Source organism: Pantherophis guttatus, chromosome 1 (assembly GCF_059756535.1).
Source record: "Pantherophis guttatus breed Tessera chromosome 1, ASM5975653v1, whole genome shotgun sequence".
Taxonomy (NCBI): Eukaryota; Metazoa; Chordata; class Lepidosauria; order Squamata; family Colubridae; genus Pantherophis; species Pantherophis guttatus.
In genome coordinates, this window is record NC_142063.1 from 32,628,911 (window position 1) to 32,651,984 (window position 23,074).

The following is a 23,074-nucleotide window of genomic DNA, read 5'->3' on the forward strand; positions in this document are numbered from 1 at the left end:
GGCACACATGCCACAGGTGGCATGCGTAGCCATATCTGTGGGCACACGAGCATTGCCCTAGCTCAGCTTCAGCGCGCATGCACGTGCTAGCCAGCTGATTTTTGGGCCTTCTGGGCCCACCGAAAGTCGAGAAACGGGATGTTTCCCACTTTGGGAGGGCCTCCAGGGAGTGGAGAAGGCCGTTTTTGGGCTCCCCAGGCTCCTAGAAAGCCTTTGGAACCTGGGGAGGCCGAAAAACAGGCCTACCAGGCCCACTGGGCCAAAAGCGGGGGGAGTGCGGGGGGGGCAGGGCACATTGAATTATGGATGTGGGCACGCATGTGCACGACCCCACCATGTTCCCCCTGCTTTCGGCACACGACGGCAAAAAGGTTAGCCATCACTGGTATAGAGTTTCCTGCTTGAGCCGGGGGTTGAACTAGAAGACCTCCAAGGTCCCTTCCAACTCTGTTATTTTGTTTCCTGTTTAAAAATTGCCACCCACCCACCCTGCTTCAGAAGGAGTTGAAATTATCATAGATGCTTACAGTACAGGTTTTGCATGCAGGAGTTTCTAAAATCTCCAGATGTATAACTATACTAATGTGATCTGCTTGGGACCTGCAACATTCCTACCAGTCAAGTTAGACAATTCTAGATTGAATAAGCAAATAACTGCAAAGGCAGAAGGTGTTTCCTTTAATCCTAATGCATTAGATCTGCATAGAAATAAATAAAAAGTTCATATATGTGCTCTTCTAAAGTCTGCCTCAGAAGAAGCATCATGTTTAATTTACCACCTCTTTCCCCTAAATGCCCTTTTTGTCTGTCTCAGAATGGTGGATCTTGTGCCAGCAGACCAGTTTAAAAACATCACTAGTGTGAATTTACAGAACAATAATCTTACCTCTTTCAGTGGTTTGATCTTCCTACCTAATATTAAGGTGAGTTTCCTATCATGAGTAGTAGATATTCTTACAGTACTGTCCCTGAGATGTGTCAGGGCTACTTCATACTACTGTTACAATGATTCTTTCTCCATATGGCTTATTTATTACCTCATTTATTGATTTTCAGCAATATTGCCTATCAAAAATAATTTACAATTAAGTGCCCCCAAAATACTGGGAATATATGGAAATATTCACAGTACTTGCTTCAAGCTTCCTCTAAAGAGAAGTTAGAGGACACTGTGGATCGACTCAGGAACAAGCCCTTGTCTAAATTTTTAGTATGCATACACCATCCATTCAATTTTCTATATTTTTGATCCCAAATATGAGAGACATCCTCTAGATGTGCATGAATTTAATATCACTGAATTGTGTAGTACTTCCACTACTGGCAATGATAAATAGCAAGCCATTTTTGGTCCAAATATGCCTTCATGAGAGGTTCTCTGCATCTTTGGAAGGCTTTTACTTGAGCAGATTATTTATGATCATAGCACTGAGAAGAAAGAATTGTCATCAGTTTCTTTCTCAGATAGATAGATAGATAGATAGATAGATAGATAGATAGATAGATAGATAGATAGATAGACAGAGAGAGAGAGACAGACAGACAGACAGACACACACACACACACACACACACACACACACACATTACTAGACAACTCATGACACCCCCCTTGGGTCATTATTTCAGAGATATTTCATTACCAGATTCCTTAATGCCTTCAACAATGGCAGGGCTTCTAAGGTACTTTAAAAGTTCTTAAAAATTCAGGGAGATATTCAGAAATGTATCTGTCTTGAAACTAGCCTTGGTTGAACTGTAGAGCACAGACAAGCATCAGAAACTGATCACAGGAAATGTTATATGACATTTTGTATTAAGTCATAAAATGCTTTTTCCCCTCTAACATCTAAACCAGACTGAGAAATTTCAAACTGAACCTTAAACATCACAGTGACTGCCTTCAAAAGTTGTGGGTGCTCCATCACTGGAGGCTTTTAAGACACTGGACAGCCAGTCTGGAATGCTTGAGCAGGGGATTGGACTAGAAGACCTCTCTTTCAATTCTGTTATTCTGTTATCAAGTGACTTCTAATTCCTAAAAATCTGCATCTGTTAAATTTTAACATCCTTCTTCCTCTCAAAGCCATTATTGGTATATTCATTATTACCTGAGACTTCTCAGGAACAACAACTGAATGAAAAACGGCTGGTGACCTTCTACCGCTGCACCATAGAGAGTATTTTAACTTACTGTATCTGTGTATGGTTTGCCAATTGCACAGTGGCAGATAGGATAGCACTCCAGAGGGTCAACGTCATTGCCCAGAGGATCATTGGTTGCCCTCTCATCACTTTGGAAGAGCTTTATAGCTCCCGCTGCCTTAAGAAAGTTCAAAACATTCTTAAAGATCCATCTCATCCTGGGTATCCTTTTTTTGAACTATTACCATCTGGCAACTCAGGATAATAAAAACAAGGGCAAATAGGCTAAAAACAGCTTCTATCCCAGGGCAATAACCATATTGAATTCTACAGTATAGTACAGTATTGGGTTTTCAATTTCAATTATATAGAATGTAAAGGATGTATGTTTGTGTTTTTATTTTTATAGTTATAATGTACACTGAAGACGGCATTTAATTTCGTTGTACCATGTGCAATGACAATAAAGTAAGCTAACTAACTAACTAACTAACTAATTAGCATTTTAAAGATTTTGGCCAAGTTATATATGTGAAAATGTCTTATTTTGGGTAGCCTTTTTTACAAAGTTAGTTCAACTTGCTGAAATTCCAAAATTAAAGAGGAAATGCAAAATATTCTGATAACATAGTATTTCCAAAATTACAAATGTCAGAAAAATGGATTATTGATAGGATACTGTAGAAAAGACTTTTACAGTGGGATGTGTTTATGAAAAAAATCCAAAGTGATCAATAAAACCTTTATTGGTTTTATTGGCACAAAAGAAGATATAATCTTCTCATGTTCCCCATAATTTTGTCTCACTCATTATTTTACTAAAGATATAAAAAAATAAATGAAGGCTGTCTCTGAAAGTTGGCTCAGTTGAAGCTGTTTCTTTTAGAAAGTGTAGTGTGATGAGTTATTTTGCCTAAAACACCAGAATGCCCAACTATGTGGGAAAAAATTTCTAGGTAGCAAGAATATTAAACTTCTACTGTTGTGTGATATCATATACATTGGAAAAAGAAATTTAAAATGAAATACAATGTAGTCTTATTATTGTTTACCAGAACTACAAATAGGCCACAGATAGGCACAATTAATTTTATTGATTTGCGCTGTGAAGATCCTTTGCCACTGTAGTAACCTTCTCTCCCTTTAGATGAGGTAGAATCAATTCCTGCTCTTCCTAGCATGTTAATTGGGGAAGGGTGTTTTTGAAGCAGCCACTGCATGTTTAATCAGGGCAGAAATATAAGTCATTATTATCTTTTGTACTCTTAAGTTTCCACATACAGTAGTTAATTGTTGGCCCTACTGCTTATTATCTAAACTGAGAAGAATTAATCCCATTTTTCATGCAGGTTCTCTGCCTCAATTACAATCACATTGAGTCCATTTTCCCAAGACAAAAGCCTTCCAATCACTTAACAAACAGACAGTTGCTACATCAGAAAGTGATGTCCAGTGGATATGGACAGCAAGGGTCTTCAAAAAGCAGCAGGTACACAGCCTTAATATCAGTAACAAAAAGAACAGGCAGTTACTGGAGAGAAGTGAACTCTACCTGGAACTGGAACTAGTCTCCAAGTAAATCATTTTCCCTCTAGGGTCAACTCTGGGAGAAAAACCATGTTGTGAGTTTGTAACAGGAAATTGCTGAGCATAGAATTGGTTAACTGGTCACCCATGAACCCTTCTTTAATCCCATCTATGTCTTGAGTAATATTTTTTTATTTTACCTTACGTATTTCCTCGAAGGAGGTCTGGGTGATGCATAAACCATGTGCCAAAACTATTTTGAGCTCAAAACACTTCCCATTGATTGAAGCAGTCTGTTTTGAATGTGAAATGGTTTTTCAAACTCAGAATGGGGTGTTTCCAATTCAAGCCACCTAAGTAAAGTTTGAAAATTGCTAATTGACTTAAAATTTTCATGATTGGCAGGATGTTGCAACTGTTGGCTCTGTTACTGGCTTGACGCTACTACTGTACATTTCATTTATTTCTTTTTGAATTAATTGATAAGTCCTGCTGAACAATGTTTAATGTATTCCTTAATGTTTAAACAAAGTATTAAGTAGATTCTTACTTGAGAAGAGAAGTAAAATAATATCCTAAGCCAGTATTTAGTTCATTGTTATGTGGACCACATCTCCAATAAATAAGCAATTGCTGTGATTTCTGTTTTATTTATATTTACCTGCAATTCATTTGCCTGGAAAAGAGCCTGGAAAATTGTTGCTAGCTATAGATATTTGAATATGTTTTCTGATCAATGAACTGTTGATGAAATGAAAAGTAGCAGTAGTAGTAGTACCAGTAGTAGTGATTTTATTTCTTATTTAACATGTGATTATAATTAGGTGCAGTACAAATATAAATTCATAAATATTATAACCTGTTGCAGTACATTACAGTATCATAGTAAAAATGATTCTCTAAACTAAAATACCCATCACGTATAATAACTTCAGCATATGCACATTCAATTAAAAGGTGAATTTTTTTAAAGAAAAAATCAGGGTGCTAAAGAAAACAGTTTTACTCCTATTTTGTGCTCATGGCTAAGCATAATTAGAGAGGGTAGAAGGAATGGCCTTGAGGGACAGGAGGAAGAGCTGCTACCAAGACAACCGTCCGATAAAAAAAGAACTGAATCCAGGGCAGGAAAGGTAACCCTGTGTAAATTTCTCAGACAAGACTTTCCCTACTTCTCATGAAGCTAAACGGGTGTGTATGCATTCAAATTTACAGAAAACGTAGTACTGACATATATGACATTGGATTCCTAGTTTGATCTTGAAGGGCTGACATAATTTAGTGGTCATTGATTCCAAAGAGCCAAGCTACGTAAGAAATGACACTTAATTGTGACATAGCTATTCTAGTTAAGTAGAAGAACCAATTGACCCTGGCCCAGTAATGAAATAAATCATTGTAGGTTATTGCATGACTTATTGCCGGTCTTTCAATCTACTGGATGTGCTAATATCAAGGACATCATATGTCAATAACAGCTTTTATACGGGCATCTGTCAGAAATTCTCATCCAATGTAAGACTGAAAAAACGTAGTGAAATGGAGAAAGTCCATTTGGCTGGAGATATTGTCAAAATATTGCTAAGAGATCATCATCATAAACCTTTTACAAAACTTAAAAAGTAATTTATAGCTATTCCCATTTTCTTTTCCATTTTCTTAAGGGATAAAAATGGATTTCCATGTCATTGCTTAAAGTTCATGTTTAGATTACTGCCTCATTTCACACAATAGAACAGGATGTATTTTCCCATACAATGTTTCAAAAGCCTAGCATAAGTCCTGAAAAACTTTGCAGAATTTTATTTCCACATTCAGTTTTTACTAAGCGATTCATTCTGACTCGGACTCTGTTTTTATTCTAGGGATACAGGAGTCAGTGAAAGTTTGCCTCCAATAATGGAGAGTTTAGAAGTTCTCCATTTGGGCTATAATGGAATTATAAATTTGGTCTTGTTACAGATTAGCAGGCTAAAGAATCTGAAGTTTTTGTTTTTACAGGGTAAGTAACAATAGCAGCTAGTTCAATATCATTATCATGTATCTGTAGTTTCCTTTTGCAGAAAAGTAAAATTCTTATAGGGTGGTACATGGAGCAGAATATCCTGAAGAAGACCATGGCTGTCTAGTACTTTAAAGAAGAACATTATGCAGTGCAACAATATATTTCAAATACCAAATGAAAATGTGATCCTTAACAGTAATCCCTAAGGAGGATCACCATTAGATCAAATAATAACATGCTTTATAGGCACCATATCATAAAGCCTACATCACTAATCCAGATAATGTGTTTCATCAGGTAAGTTCTTTTATGATGCTATTATGGTATAATATCACAAACAGGTTGGGTAGGAAAAAAGCCTATCTCGCCCTCCCTTTCTCCTTTTGAAAAATTAGAAATATCCTCTCAAAGAAGCAATATTGAAAATGGGTGGTTTTAATATCAAATTCAGAAAATATTTCTCCTCCAAAGTCCTAGTGTTATTTTATGCCACGCTATCTCTGATAAAAAAATAAGTTTGCAGACTTATTAACATAAGCAAAACCTATGAATGGAGGTAAGATTGGAAAAAGTTCTACCTCTTCTGATCCAACTGAATGTAATATAGATTTTTTATGGTCGGATCTCCTATATTCTTTCCTTTGTCAACAGAGGTTCTGAAGAGCCTTAGTATATCTGTAGATTTTCTATTAGGATTGAGGTATGAGTCGAGGAGCAATTCTTACGCTTCATGCTGATTCCACAGTATGAATCTCTTAAAAGCTATTCCTTGTGAGGAAAATCATATTTTTCTCCCTCTCCCACCCCCCAGAGCTAATACCTGATTCAAAGAAGTTTAAGCAGAGACATGGATGTGAAATGTGCATTACTGCCTTGATCCTCCTGCACCCTTAAAAAGGATGTTGCAGTCATGGAATTCCTACTTCATGTCCAGCTGGTTCTATTCAATAGTGTGAAAAAATATATCTGCTTGGTAGCCTTTGCCTAGGAAAACATTTCAGTTCTTCCTGCAAATATACATTTGGTATGCTTCCACGTGCAAAGGAGATACCACTTTCTTTGTTGGTTAACCATTTATTAAATTTATGTGGCCTCCCACTTTATAATATAGAGTCTGGGCAGCTAACATGACATAGGAAAAACTCAAACTGTAAAATAAGGAACAATATATTAAATTTATTATTAAATATTAAAGAGAAAGCCAATTTGGTGTAGGATTAAGGCACCAACTAGAAACTGGGAGACCAAGAATTCTAGTGCAGCCAAGGCACAAAGCTAGATGGATGATCTTGGGCCAATCATTCTTTCAGCTCTAGGAAGCAGGCAATGGTAACCACTTAGAAAATCTTACCAAAAACTGCAGGGATTTGTCTAAGCCAGGGGTGTCAAACTCACGTTACATTGTCGTCATGTGACATATGCCATCTTTCTCCCTTCACTAAAACTGCTGGGCGTGGCCAGCGCATGACGCATCTTGCCCACGAGCTTGATACCCCTGGTCTAGGCAGCTGCTGACTTGAAAGAAAAGAAAAGAAAAAAGGGAAGGGAGGGAGGGATATTGTATACATGGATTTAAAATCATATCATATTTGTCTGTTCTCATGACATCATTGGCTTCCCTTCATGTAAAGCCAACTTGATTAGCTTGGGGTATTAATTGTTAACACTTTTCACTAATTCAGTGTTATTGTAACTATAGTTTGTTGATTAAATTATAGTTGTTACAATAAACTGGATTCACCATAATAAGCCACCAGCTGCTGAGTTCATATGACACACTAACTTTGAAATAAACAAATTATGTAGCCCAATATATTTCACAAAAATATAAGCATGACTCAATTGCAGATCAAATAAACCCTGTATTTATTCAGAGATACTTCATAAATAGGAACATTAAGTACCACAATCAATGGAGGTGGTAAGTATCCATTATCAAGATCTGATATTCAGTGGTATGTTCTGGGCTGAGTGAAGGGGATATAATTATTCTGAAATATTTGTCCTTTTAATTATTTTCAGTTGTCCATTTGTCCATTGCATCTTTTCCCTATCCACTTTTGATTTTGGTGTAACAGGTAATGAAATCAGCCACATTGAAGGGCTCGAAGGCCTGCAAATTTTGCAGGAATTGGTGCTGGATCATAACAAAATTAAAGTTATCGGTGAGAATTCTTTTGCCAGACAGAACTCCTTGCTGGCTCTTCACCTGGAGGAGAATCGCCTGCGTGAACTCAACAATTTGCTTCCCTTGGGAAAACTACAGAAGCTTTTCCTTGGTCTCAACAGAATTCAGGTACAGGAGGTCTTATATCTCAGCCTTTGCATCCTGAAGTCTTCCAAATATATACTGCTCAAAAAAATAAAGGGAACACAAGCAGAAGACATCCGAGATCTGAATGAATGAAATAGCCTTATCAAATACTTTGTTCTTTACATACAGTAGTTTATACACTGCTCAAACAACTAAAGGGAACACAAAACTACTGTATGTAACGAACAAAGTATTTAATAAGGCTATTTCATTCATTCAGATCTCGGATGTCTTCTGCTTGTGTTCCCTTTATTTTTTTTAAGCAGTGTATTTAATCTGTAACTGCTTGAATTTTTGGCCAGCATATCAGCTGAGTGGACATTTTGGAAGCTCTACTCCCAATACATCTGGAGAGCATTAGGGTGGAGAAGGTTGACTGGGACAGAAAGTGATGTTTTTCTTCATTCCTTTATTGCAAAGGAGACTGAGTCAGCTGGAAATCATAAAACAGAAAGGACTATAACAGAAATCAGAATGTGAGGCCTGAAAAACAGGAAAAAATAGTGCACTCTGGATAAAAGATGATACATGGATGCCCCACAAATTGCATCTGGCCTGTCTATATCCTCTTTTGAACCTAGTATTGTTTGGCAATAGCACACAAATTTATTTATTTATTTATTTATTTTATTTTATTTTATTTTATTTTATTTTATTTTATTTTATTTTATTTTATTTTATTTTATTTTATTTTATTTTATTTTATTTTATTTTATTTTATTTTATTTTATTTTATTTTATTTTATTTTATTTTATTTTATTTTATTTTATTTTATTTCTATACCGCCCTTCTCCCGAAGGACTCAGAGCGGTGTACAGCCTGATTAAAAGCACAAAGACAGACAAAATTTAAAAATAATTAAAATTATTAAATGATAGGCTCAATTTAAAACCCCAAATTTAAAATCCCATTTTTAAAAACCCAATTAAAATCTTTACCTTGATAGCCCAGCCTGGCGAAACAACAAGGTTTTGAGGGCACAGCGAAATTACACGGAGATCAGAGATTTTACGAATTTCTGGGGGCAGCTCATTCCAAAGGGCAGGGGCTCACACAGAGAAGGCCCCCCCCTGGGTGTCGCCAGCCGACATAATTTGGCCGATGGTACCCTGAGGAGACCCTCTCTGTGGGAGCGGACTGGCCAGTGGGAAGCTACTGGTGGCAGAAGACGGTCTCGAAGGTATCCAGGTCCAATGCCATGGAGCGCTTTAAATCTTTGGCACCTCTGGGGTTTCTTCGTTATTTTGGTTGAATTGTTGTATCTTAAAATGTTTATCAGTACATTGCTTCTCTAGTATGCTTATACCCATATGCCGTGTTGTGTGACTTTGTGGATATATTTTTGACAGAAAATCTATACAGTGCCTGGTTAACAATGGTAATTAGAACCAGAAATTCCGATGCTAAGTGATGCAATTATTAAAGCACCATATCATGCAACCATCACTTAGTGATGGCAATTCTGGCAGTCCCCGTTGCTGTCATTAAGCAAGGATTGCAGGTTCTGAAGTGGGTCTCATATAGCTTACAAGCAGGCAGGTAAATTAGAGCTGGCAATAGCTGCTAGCAGGCAGAACAGAATGTGTAAGTGATGCCCAAGGTGTGGTATGAATGTGGTTCTGCTGAGGAAAGGCTGCACCGGTGATCCAAAAGGACCACTGAATGATTGGTCATTACATGAGGATTACCTGTAAAAACATATTGAACAAAATCTATTTTTTATTTTGGGGGCAGGATTTGGTCGAACTTGAAAAACTTGAATATCTTCCTTGTATTAAAGAACTTTCAATATACGGAAATCCAGTGAGTATACTATTTTGCACAGTAATATCATTTAAGTTTATAATACCCTTTGTTTCATTCCTCTAAATATCCCTAATTTTTCTATTTAGAAAATGCTGTATTACATGCTACATTAACATTAACGCTTTCATTGTCTACCCATTTGCCATAAACTGTTACGAATTTACTCAAGATATTAAGCACAATATTTGAATATGCTAAAGTCTTTTCATAAATAGATAGTCAACACGTTCTTGGGAAATCATGTAAATGAGTTGAATGCAAGAAGGCAAAACTGTACGGGGAGTCCTCGATTTACAACAGTTTGTTTGGCAACTGTTCGAAATTACAACAGATTGAAAAAAGTGACTTGTTGCAGCATCCCCATGATCAAAATTCAGACGCTTGGCAGTTGACTTGTATTCATGATGGGTCATGTGATCACCTTTTTGTGACCTTCTGACATGCCAAGTCAATGGGGAAGTCTGAGTCACTTAACAACCATTTTACTAAATTAACCCCTGCAGCGATTCACTTAGCAACTCTGGCAAGAAAGGTCATAAAATGGGGCAAAACTCTCCTAACATCTGTCTCACTTAACAACAGAAATTTGAGGACCAATTGCAAATAGATCCTGCATTCATGCACTCCATGCTTCAAAGTATGTTTGTGGAATTGAATCTGAGGCATTCACAGCCCCAATAATTCCTATTGCTGCTTGATTGCTATATTCAGCTGTTCATTTACACTGGTTTCAGTAGGTTGAGATAAAAATACGCTCTGAAAGTTGTCTAATTTTATTTTTAGATTTTTGAGGAATATATTTGGTGTAAAACAAAAGCAGCTGTTTTAAAACTTGTCATATTCTATCTTTTCTAATTGTCTTCGTGCTGAACATAACATTGAATTGTTTATGCTTCTCTAGTACTAAGGGGACTCAGTGCTCAATTATTACTCTCTTTACCAATATAGCTTCTCTTCAGTGGTGAAATGTAAAATTTGTTACTACCAGTTCTGTGGGCGTGGCTTGGTGGGGGGATAATGTGACTGAATGGGCGTGGCCAAGTTTTTTTTTTTAACCTTTAAAACCATTTTTTCTACAACCTCTTTGGCTGAAGAGGTTGTAAAAATGCTTTTAAAAGCCTCTGACAATCCCAGCTGAGTTGCCTGATCGTCAGAGGCTTTTTTCTTTTAAAAGCCTCTGACGATCCCAGCTGAGCCGCACGATCATCAGAGGCTTTTTTTTAAAATTTTTAAAAGCATTTTTTCAGCCGAAGAGGTTGTAGCAAAAATACTTTTAAAAATTAAAAAAAAGCCTCTTATGATCACGTGGCTCAGCTGGGCATTGGGGGGGCGGGATTTTTGCTACCGGTTCTCCTAACCACCCGCCACCCTCGCTACTGGATCGGGCGATCCAGTCCGAACTGGGAGCATTTCATCCCTTCTTCTCTTTCAAAGTAAGAACTGCTGCACAACACTTTTAAAATGTATGTGATTTGTTATGGTTACTGTTTGTATAAGGATTGCATCAGAGGTGGATTTCAGCAGGTTCTGACCCGTTCTGGAGAACCAGCGGAAATTTTGAGTAGTTCGGAGAACCGGTAGTAAAAATTCTGACTGGCCCTGCCCCCATCTATTCTCTGCCTCCAAAGTCCCAGCTGATCGGGAGGAAGTGGGGATTTTGCAGTAACCTTCCCCTTGATTGGGGACGGAAAGGAGATTTTACAGTATCCTTCCCCTGCCACGCCCACCAAGCCACACCCACAGAACCGGTAGTAAAAAAAATTGAAACCCACCACTGGATTGCATGTGTGTCTTTGAAAGTTCTAAAAATAGATTGCCTTTTCAAGAATGTTACCCTGTACTAATGTTAGAGGTGTTAATTTTGTTTTATCTGTCTTCACTTTCAATTAAGTCAAGAAATTGACTTAAACCTTTGGAAAGGATGTGGATATGGAGAACCTGATGCTTTAGTGCAGGGGTGTCAAACTGGCAGCCCGCGGGCCAGATGCATCACTCACAGGCCACACCCAGCCCAGCAAAAAAGTTGCAAGACATCACCTGATGTCATATGACGCAATAGAGTTTGACACCCATGCTTTAGTGCCTGGATTAACTTTTTGCACCTCTCTTCCTTTCTTAGGTATCACGTAAAATTTCCCATCGCCCCCTCCTTATATTTCGCTTACCTAACCTTCAGGTTTTGGATGGCATAACAGTTAACCCAGAAGAGAGGGCAAGAGCTGAATTCCATTTGCTAGAACAGCAAGTAAAGCATGGTTATTATAATTAAGTTTGGTTTGGGCTGTTACTATTTTGGGAAGGATGAACCAGATTTGATTCTCTCTGTTAAATACTGCCTTTAGAAAGTTCTATTACCTCTCCCTTTTTTCTTTTCTTCTGTCCTTCCGTCCTTCCTTTCTTTATAATTCAGCATACTTTTGACACACAGCATGTGGGTTGCCACGTTTCATCAAGAATTTAATGCTGGCATCATGCCAGATCAGAAATAAGAGTTGCAATTGTCTATTTAACAATACTGCTATCTTAAGCTATCTTACTCCAAAGATTATTGTTACCCTCTGGGTCCCTGTTACCTGCTCAGAAATTATCATCATTACATGCTCATTGACCTGAAATAAGATTTTCTGATGAGGCTGGCAAGGTCAGTTTATTCTATTTTACTTTCCTGAAGCACTAAATGACTTTGAATGTATACTTGTGACTCACTTTTATTTTGAAGTAATCCATACTTGATGGTACCTTGTCACCTAGAGGCAACCAAGTGAGTCCTGCTGTGCTTAATTCACAGATAGCAAATAAAAACGGAGCGATTTCCAACAGACATAATTGGTGAAGAGAATTAAAAAGCAAGGGAATGGGGTATAAGGTTAAGAGATTGAATGGATGAGGATTTGGGAAGCAAAGATATAACTTGTTATTTATTTATTTAGCTATTTAGCTATCTATCCATTTATCTGTCTATCTATCTATCTATTTATCTATCTATCTATCTTATCATGTTTCTATATACAACCTACAGAATAAAATAATACATAAAAATGTTAAAACCAGTTTAACATTTTTAAAAAATTCACAAAATGTCAGAAAAGCATGCAGAAAGTACATGATTAACCATCATACAACCATATAATAGCCTCTGTTCTATCTTGCGATAAACTTATCACTTTATATGTACAAATTTTATCTTGGATCTGAAACCTCACAGTTGTTTATAAAAATGTGAATATGCCATATCTTGGGTTTAACCACACCTTATTTTTTCCAATAAATAAATCAAGAAGTGTTTGTGTTCCAGTTACATTTTTAGTCCATAATTATGTGTACTGTCTATAGGAACAAGTCTGGGGTGGGCTTCAAAAATTTTAGCAAGAGGTTCTCTACCCGGTTGCTGGGTGGGCGTGGCCATGATGGGTGTGGCCTAGTTGGCCTCTTGCACCACGGGGAGGGGGGCGTTTTTGCCCTCCCCGGGCTCTGGAGGCTTTCCTCGAGCCTCCAGGAGGGCAAAAATGGCCTCCTCAGGCTCCGGAGGCCCTCCGGAGGCCAGACTTCCTGAACTTCCGGTAGTCCCGTTTTTTGTCCTCCCCAAGCGAACCCCCAGCAGCCCACCCCTGGAACAAATAGCCTAACAACAGCAAAAGTTTGATGAATTATAATTTGTAAGGGTTCTTGATTCATTGAAAGTCAGTTGTCCTTAACCTCATCTGTATCTGGATTAGAGACCATCTCGGAATTCTATGGATGAATACCATCTTGAGTGGCATCATGGAAGAAAGATAGAATGTAAACTTATTAAAGCATGTAGAATTATACATGCAACGATTCTGCTTAATCACAGACCTTGATGATAATTATGGAACTTCTGAAGGGACTTTATGCTATATCTCTGCTAAAGTTCAAATTGCAAGTTTTCTGCGTTGCAACTTACAAAGGATTCCACTTGGCTTGTGGTTGGGCCGTTTCCTTACTTGTAGGAATTTCCACAAGTCTCCACCCCTGGTTTCTTGCTCTGTTTTCCCCACAGCTGCTGACATAGTAACCAATGTACGATGAACTTCAGGGCAGCTTTGCAGCTAGTGAGCTGCATTTTTTCCACTTTTTTACTGCAGAAACATATATTGCCCAAGGAAAGGATAGAGATGGGGACAGTCTTAGTGCTTTGTTCAGAAGCTACTTTTGATATATCTTTACTGATCAGCTAAAAGGAATACTGATTTGTTCTAGAGAGCTCATATTAAATTCTCATGTTGGTTTTGTGAGGACAGTTACAGTCCATTAGAAGACTAGCTCTGAAGGTTTGGGTATTGTTTAAAATGAGAGTGTCTGTATGACAGGTGCCTCTACATCCTGGGGACTTTAGTATCCTTTCCTTTTTTATCAGCCAGCTTTTACATTTTCAGTGATACAGGGCAAAGTGTATTTATAATCCCCAGTTGAATAATTGGTAAAATTGGTAAAATTTTCAGTGGAAATAAAAATCTAGTACTCTTAATAGCACTTTACAGTTTCTATTATTAAGAGATGAATTAATTTGAAAATTGGCAAAATGTTTTATTTTGCAGATATTTTTCTCCTTGGAATATAATATGGGTCATCTAAATTTGAATATTTATTTTGTATTTCAAATAGAGAAAAGGATATACCTTTTATAAACTGGGACTTTGACAATCTTGATTTGTGATGTCTTAAGCTCCACTCTTACATACATATCATAGCAGGAAAAAATTATGCCATCTTTCCAAGAAATGAGGCATGTTTCTCTATGCTACAATTCCTCGCCGAGTTAATGCCCCCAAAGTATGGTGGTGTCACTTGAAGTTCCAATGCTCGTTAACTCAATTATTGCCTCCGATAAACTAGTATTTTATTATTATTATTATTATTAAATTTATTTGCCACACATCTTTCAGTAAATGCTCTAATTCTAAACCGAAGTCTGTTTTATAAACTGTATATCACTTAAAAATAAATTATAATACAATATTAGTGCAGCTAGGAATAGAATGCAAAGGCTTCCAACTTATTAGTGAGATATTCTGTTTTTCAAAAAGTTTGAATGAGAATCATCTACTTAGCTATAATAGAAGTGAGGCATTTTCTCATTAGGCTGCCACAGTAGAACAAGTTCTCAGTTTTGTTTGTGAAAAGAAAGTTTTTTTTTCCTTAAGAGTTTATAGAAAAATATTATTTTCTTCAAAATAACTTGGTTTTGGCATGAAATCTCAAATGAAATTTTACATGGAGAAAAGCAACTAAAGTAGTCCCTTATATAATTTTATTTGGTGGGCCAGGTACTTGAAATATTTTAATAAATAATTTAAAAGAATGGCAGCTTTTTTGGTCTAGTGGTTAAGGCACCAGGCTACAAACCAGAAGACTGTAAATTCTAGTCTTGCCTTAGGCATAAAGGTAAACTGGGTGACTTAGGGCCAGTCACTCTCTCTCATATCAGGCTTTGATAACCAGTAATCAATTCCTATTACAAGCAAAATAGGCAAACCCTGCATTTGTGAGCAAAACACTAAGAAGAATAAAAATAAAAGAACATTACATTTATTTAATAATCCCCCAATCCATTTCACTCTATGTTATGGCTAGCTAATCTCAAGTGCTTTCTTCTGCTGGGGACTAATAACATACATGTATTCAAGTTATGGTTATGGGTTCCTTTTGTAAAATGGAAATTCTACTTCTTGGAGAAATAAGAATAGAGTGGCAAAAGGGGGAGCATTATTTCAAAAGGCATCACTTGCCATTTTCAGACTGCTCCACATATAGGCTGGTGTCATAAAGATACCTTCCATTTGAGTCCCAGCAGCTTCCTCAGACCTCCATCTTGAATCAAATTGTTCTTACATGCTGCTGTGGCCTTTTTCATCCATTTTATCAATTTTCTAATCCAGTTTTTTATCAGATGTAGGCATAGCCTGCTTCTAACAGAATTTTCAGATTTTAAAAAACCTTTTAAAGGGTTTCAGTGAGAGAAGGGGAGAATTGTCTTATCCAAATGTTCAAGATAGAGCATGAAGCAGTGGGCTGAAACTGAAGAGAAATTGCTGTCATCTGAAGAAGAAATACTGTCAAAACCTACTGGGGTCAGAACACAGAATTAAGCTGTTAGTGCTTGCTAATGTTTATAAGGAAAGTGCCACAACTCAGTGATGTTTTCAATGCAGAAGATTCCAGGGTCTACCCCAACCATCTCCAGGTAGGCTGGAAAAGTCATCATTTGCTTGAAATATCTAATGCCAGTCAGGTTAACCACGGCTGAAATTGATGGCTTAAAAGCCCAGTTTCCTGTTTTTCTTTATAAGTCTCTCTCCCCAGCAGAAACACTATTGCTCTAATCAGGGCTTCCATCTGCTTGCATGGGACTACTGCCAAAGGCAGACCTCAGCAAATTCACAATTTAAAATAAATTGGGAATTGGTTCCTGGATTGGAAGGTAACTGAGGTGAAGTATGAGGTGGAACTGAGTGCATCCATTTTTGGATAGATATTTTGTCAAGTTGTCTAACAACCTGTTGTGGAGTTGGCTTTTAAACTAATCTAGTTAATCATAAAATATAATATGCTCCACCTCAGAAGAAATAAAAATAAGGGAATTTGTCAGAAATAGGACAAATTTGCATTGAGATTTAGGACAGAATATTGGGAAATTGGAAAATGCATTTTTTACACTAAGCACTGAGACAAACTTGCAGTCCTGAGATGAAATCCTATAAGAAAGAAAAAAATGTTAATCCAAAAATATAGAAACTGAGAGCCTGATCAGATTTTTGAAAATTTGTTAAAAATAATAAGAGTTTATTTTCACTGTTGTGGATTAAAAGTCAGTTTTAAAGGAATATCAGCTGCTTGAAGATATTTGAAATCATTCTCTTAAGTTTTTTTCAGAATGTGAAAAAACACCCAAGTAGAAATATACAATGGCACACAAAACAATAACCTCTGATTTTAATAATACTTAAAAGCTTATTGGAACAAATGCAGTGTACTTTTTAAAAAAAAGGTTGCAAAAGAATATCCATAGGGGCTTGATAGATAACTTCATAGAATAGAGACCATCACTAAGAAGACTCCTCTGCATCTAATCCTGAAAAAAAAAATAGCTCTGGTTAAGAAATAACAATCATTAGAGTTGTGTTTTTGGATTTCACTTTGAAAGAAGTTCTTAACAAGATCTTTCTTTCTTTCTTTCTTTCTTTCTTTCTTTCTTTCTTTCTTTCTATCTATCTATCTATCTATCTATCTATCTATCTATCTATCTATCTATCTCCATCCATCCATCCATCCATCTATCCACTATCTATCACACTTAACCATCCATCATAACAAATCATTTTGGCACAAAACAAAGTGAGGATATACCCTTGAATACCCGAGAGATTATATTACAGTTGCCATTGTATTGCACTGCAGACAGACACAGTTGGAAAGATTACCAGCAGATTCATTGTTTGGGAAATCACTGACAAAATAAGAATTAAATATATTAGACTTCAACAAGATGGGTTTTTAGATTCCTGGTGACTGCCTGGACAAGTCCTTGCAGTTTTCTTAGCAAGATTTCAGAAGTGCTTTACCATTGCTGTCTCCTGAGAAAGAATGACTGGCCCAAGATCACTTATCTGGCTTCATGCCTAAGGTGGTACTAAAACTCACAATTTCCCAGTTTCTAGCTTGATGCTTTAATGACTAGACCAAACTGATTCTCAGTTGAGTGTAGTGGAGAAAATAAACCTAATAAACAAAATGGAGACTACATCATGTTCTCTCCCCCAAAGTCCCCTGCAATCGTATCTAAACCAAAGAATATAAGCCTCTTTACCATCTTACGGTGCAGCTCAAGGGCAACCCTTACAAGGGAATTGCAACCTAGAGAAACCCCAAGACTCCATCATCTATCAGTTGAATATTTCATGTCTTTTAACAGTGGGCTTCCCCAGCTCTGCTCCTCTCTTGAAAGGGCCACTTTGCATAATGATCAAACCAACCCAATACACAGACAAAAACCTGCCTACCTCCCCCAGACTAGCCAACAAATCAGATCCCTAGGATTTCCTGCCTTGTATTCCCCAACATCTATTCAAATCTTTTACCATTGTTCGGGTCCCTCTTTCTTGTATAGCAGAATGTTCAGGCATGGGCCTACAGCATTTTAATTATTTTTATAGCATGTTTAAGACTAGGTTATACTTTATTACTTCTTATTTCCTCATGTAGGTTCTTCCTTCTGCCAATTCTCCAATAGAGTGTGGATTTCCTGGGCTCTTACCTTCTTTCCCCAAAGCATGCCCCTTGAAGATTGCTAATATGAGTCTTTCGGGAGCAATCAGCCATGCATATGTGACTGAGTTTGGTTTTCCCTATACTATTGATGAAGTGAATGTAAGCGAGGCTAACAAAAGTAAGTATAAGTGGACTGCTGGACTTCATTTTGTGCTGTGTGTCAAAAATGTTGGCTCCTGTCAATGATTTCTCATGGATTTGGGCAATTCACTGTGCTGGTTTTGGATAGTTTTGGACTGTACAATGGAATCATGAGATGGTAAATTTGATTGGTTGAGGATTGAAGTAGGAGCTGGCTGACATATAAAATAGCAACTGGAATGGGAACCTAATTACCCTAATTTCATAGCTCAATCATCAGGGCAGAAGAGTTAAGCAAATGTAAGTCCACCTGTCCAAGGGCTATAGTTGCAAGGACAGTTTTGTACATTACAGTTTTGTACATGTGAGTCTTCTATGGGTGAGACGAGCACACATTCCTCCAATCCTCTGTTGACCCTGATCTTAATTCAGTTGCTTGCCTACCTCGAAATGTCACATTTTAGAACATGTAGACATAGTAATAATTACCTTCATTTAACACATTAACTGTGTGTTTTTTGTTCTTCCTGGTTTTCCCACTCCTTTAATTATGAAAGCTGCCCGGTGTCATTTTGCAGTCCAGCAGCTTTCTGAATAAAATTAGATAAACCAAAAATATGTTGAATTAATATTACTCTATGATAACACAGCTTTAAAATTATACATTCCATCTCTGAGCAGATGACTTAAAAAGACCAATGGAATGGACAGAGTCAGTTTGGTATAGTGGTTAAGGCACCAGGCTAAAAACTAGGGAGTTCTGAGTTCTAGTCCTGTCTTGGACACAAAGCCAGCCGGATACCTTGGCCTAGTCACTCTCTTAGCCCTAGGAAGCAGGCTGTGCTTAAGCCACTTCTGAAATCTTGCCAAGAAAACTACAGGGACTAGTCCAGGCAGTCACTAAGAGTCAATACTGATTCAAAGGCCCCCCAAAAAGACTAGGCACAGCAATTGGTACTGCCATATCTGGTTCTACGAAGGTAGATGATTATGAAATGGCAGTAAAAATACATAAATTCTGTCCTGCCACTAGTGGTTATCCAAATTATAGCAGTCCTAAGAAAAGGGCTGTTCTAGTTTCAGTACAAAGGTGGGAAAATAATTATGCAGATCTGTAGCTGCCTTCTCTTGGAGTAAGCTGTTTATAATTCACTTCAGTTTTTTTCAGTTTAATTCACTTTTGTTCACCTTAAATAATAAAAAATACCAAAATTTGGAGAATATCAATTTTGCAGTTTAATTTTCAGGTAGGAAACCAAAGAGCACAGCCCTGGGATTGTGTAGTTCTCGGAGCATTCATGCTGAATTAGCCATGAGGCAAGCCAAAAATACATCGGGTAACTTTCCAAGCCATGGGACCTCATAGATCATCCTTGCTGAATAATGTAAGTTTATTTCATCCATGTTAATGATTTCAGCAGCTCTCCTCTGACAACTAAGAGTGGCACTGTAGTTTGCCAGCTTTTTAATTACCTTATCTGCTTTTTGTCTCTATGCCTCCAAATAATTCAACATAGCGATCATGATTCTTCCATTTATACTTAATCTTATGGGAAGATTACACTAAAGAGATCATGATTGACTTCACATTACCCACGAAGCTTTCTGAGAAAGCAGGACATTGAAACTCAATATCTCCTGTTTTGGTTTAATATTTTAACTACTGTGGGTGGTCCTTGGGTTACATTTGGACTAGAATTTCCATTTTGTTTTTTATTTGTTTTTGTTTCTGGAAGGAGATATTGTTAGGGGAAAGCAAGAACGTCACTCAGAGATGATCCCAATATGGATTCTCCTGATGGGAATAGAAGTTGTTAAAACCAAAGAAATTGGCAAGAAGAACAGATGATAGCAGATATGCTTTTCTGGAAATGATAGATGCCTTGATCCTCAGAGCAGCAGATAGTCTTCACTTAATGACCAATCATTTTAACAACTGTTCAAAGTTATGACAGACTCAAAAAGTTACTTACGGTCATCCTTGAAGTTATGACTGCTGCACACACATCCCTGTGGTCACATGATTCCATTTTGAACACCTGGCAACCAGTATGTATTTACAATAGGTTGCAGTATCCCATGGTCATATGACCATGATTTCTGACTTTTTTGCCAGTTTCTGGCAATTTTTTCCCCATTTCTGACAAAATACCCCCATTTGGGAGAATGGATTCGCTTAACAACCACTTGATTTGCTTAACAACCACACGATTCACTTAACAATTGTGTTGGCTTGCTTTACAAGCATCACAAAAATAGTAGCAAAACTTAAGTCAGGTCATGTGGTGGCCCATGTAACAATGATTTACAACCCAAATTCCAGGCCCAATTGTGGTTGTTAAGTGAGGATTACCTGTAATTAATTTTTGCTTGGAAGAACAGATTGCTTGGCAAATTTAATTCTTTTTGTAATATCCTAACATACTTTCTTTTCTCCCCTGTCCAGTTACTTTCTTCTCCGCTTATTTTCTGTCAGCAAGGATCTCCGATTTTTCTTTCCCTCTCAATAATTTCCCCTTCTGCTCATCCCATCTCCACCTAATTTTCTTCTTTCCTGCTGTTCCTAGAAGGAGAAACAGAAAGGTTTGTGTGTTTTTGCAGGAGTAGTTGGTGTGTAAGAGAAAAAAGGTTAATTTATAGAGCGGGAGCACAAACCTGAATCCTTTTTATAAGCGGTTAATTCTAATCAGTAATTAATTCAACAATTTTTTTCCTCTGCTTTTTCTTTTAATGAAGAGTGGATTGTGAAAAGTACACATATATACAGACACATGTAATTAGAACATTTATTGGGGAGGAAATTAATTTTGAATGGAATTGATTAAGGAGGTAGGAAACACAATTGTCCCAAATGTGCTTTTTCAAGAGGCAACTGGACTTCCTTCGTTTTTCCTTGAGGATGTTTTGCTTCTCATCCAAGAAGCTTCTTGGATGAGAAGCGAAACTTCTTCAATGAAAAACAAAGAAAGTCCAGTTGCCTCGAAAAAAGCATCTTTGGGACAACTATCATCTGGATGATTGAGAAACTCCATTGACATGGAACTGACCATTGCAGAATTTTGGTTTCTTTATACTTTATAAAATCACTCATCAGAGGCTTTGGCAAGGCCCAGTGATCTCATCCAACTGCTCAATTTTCCATCCAGTGCCAGTGGCTTATTTACTTTTAGAGAAAGAAGCTACTTTCTTTAGTTTAAAAACTGCATCTTCGAAATTTTTTTGACATAAAAGCTGTTCTTAATTCATGTTTTCATATTACTTTCTTTCAAATCTGAAAAAAAGTTTAAATTATTGTAGGAACAAATGAACCATAATATAAAAATTTACTTTTTTCAGTTTTAAATAAGAATTTCATATGAAATTTCTCACCAATTTTGCTGACTAGAACCAAAACAAATGAATTATCAGTTTCTTAAAATTGATTATATAAGGTTTTTATTTTTTATTCAGAACATAATATATCATCTTGAATCAAACATGCCAGTAGATTTCCTCATTTTTTTTAATGCAAAACAACTGACAAACAGCTGCTTCCCAAGAGTTAACTGCAAAAGTGGAAGCTTTTACAGTTTGTTCACGAGTTGAACAGCTGGGAGATGAGGGATTCTATCTTTATTCACAGCTTGGTGCAGCCAATATGGACATAAGAAGCAGCCAGTGCTCTTTCTCAACTTGACTGCCCTACATCTGAGTTGGGAAAATATATAGATTTCCTCATAATTTTACTTTTTAAAAAATAAAAAGAGTTTAGGAGGGTAGCTTTGAACAGCTTTACTCTGGAACTGTAACATGTTAAGTTGCTAAGACTGCTCAGAATATAACAATAAAGTCTTGTCAGTATTCTAAAAACATTTATTAGGAGATAAGCTGTTATAAGATAGAATCCCCATCAATTAGATTCAAATGTTTTTATTTTGTCTAATCTTATTATTTGCTGTCTGTCTCTATAGTTCAAGGTAATATTTGGAGCAGCTGATAAAATCTATTCTACAAAGCTTATGTCACAACAAATTTTGTCTTTACAGTGCCACAATACATTTTCATTTTGCTGCAGTGAAAGAACAGTGAACTGTTCCTCTGGAAATTACTGGAGACAATTTTGAGTGCCAGACTGAGGGATGCTGGTATACATAAAAACGTAACACCTGATGCTTGTGTGCATTTGAATTTCCATCCAACTATATTGTAAATCAGTTTTATTTATTAATGGAAAGAAAAAAGACCACTACAAACCATGATTTTCCAGATGTAATATGCTGTTGCTAATAGAAATATTCTCTATTTCATTATATTAGCAGAGTGCTTTCTTTCTCATGTCACCATATGCCGGGATTCCCTGTATTATGTAGGTTTGGGTAGAAACATTCTGTTATGTGTTAAGCAGGAAAACAAGAGATCCAAAATTATGAAGTTATATGTTTTAGAAGGCTGACTGAATGATTTTTAAAAAAAATATTTTTGGCTTTTGAGAAATAGTAATTGTAAAGAAAAATATAATACTCCCATCAATTCCTATAATATGTGCAATTAAGAAGAGTTCGAAATGTACCATATGTTGGAATCTCATCTGTGGATTAAATCAAAGAATGATTTCTAAACAGAAGGCTTGTATCAAATGATTACTATAAAACAGTAACATCTTCAGACATAATGCCTCAAATGATTCATGTTTGGCATTTCACAAAAAGAAAGATACGTTAATTTGTTTTAGAGAATATGAAGAAAGAGTTTACATATCTACTGCAGGATGGAGCCTGTCAGAAATGCAGAGCAAAATAACCTGTCAAGGGTACATTGTCATACTGGAAATGATTCTGTGGGTGGGTTTACACAACATTAAACCCTAACTCAGTTTGACAAAAAGTTTGGAATTTTACACAAATCATTCAGTTCACACAACAGGCTGA

The 23,074-nt window shown here is 36.8% G+C and overlaps 1 protein-coding gene and 1 long non-coding RNA gene across 10 annotated transcripts in view; one reads left to right on the forward strand and one right to left on the reverse strand.

Annotated features, from left to right (window-relative positions):
- The window catches only part of LRRC9 (leucine rich repeat containing 9), a 66,857-nt gene extending 44,092 nt beyond the window's left edge, over nt 1-22,765 (forward strand). For 7 of the 9 annotated variants that reach the window (XM_034433518.3, XM_034433517.3, XM_034433519.3 and 4 more), the window contains 9 exons: nt 815-923; nt 3,494-3,633; nt 5,537-5,673; nt 7,755-7,972; nt 9,726-9,794; nt 11,917-12,042; nt 18,021-18,204; nt 19,415-19,552; nt 22,193-22,765. In XM_034433518.3, coding sequence (XP_034289409.1) covers nt 815-923; nt 3,494-3,633; nt 5,537-5,673; nt 7,755-7,972; nt 9,726-9,794; nt 11,917-12,042; nt 18,021-18,204; nt 19,415-19,533 — 1,102 coding nt within the window. In that variant the 3' untranslated portion in view covers nt 19,534-19,552; nt 22,193-22,765. Of the gene's footprint in view, nt 1-814; nt 924-3,493; nt 3,634-5,536; nt 5,674-7,754; nt 7,973-9,725; nt 9,795-11,916; nt 12,053-18,020; nt 18,205-19,414; nt 19,553-22,192 lie in introns of all 9 variants that reach the window. The other 2 variants (XR_015728236.1, XR_004594139.3) reach the window with 1 other exon arrangement.
- Nucleotides 16,734-20,658, reverse strand: LOC148116376 (uncharacterized). The gene is made up of 3 exons (XR_015728256.1): nt 20,521-20,658; nt 18,657-18,757; nt 16,734-16,890 (listed from the first exon to the last, which is right to left on the reverse strand). It is a non-coding gene; the product is annotated as an uncharacterized LOC148116376 (long non-coding RNA).
- Nucleotides 22,766-23,074: the final 309 nt, after the last annotated feature.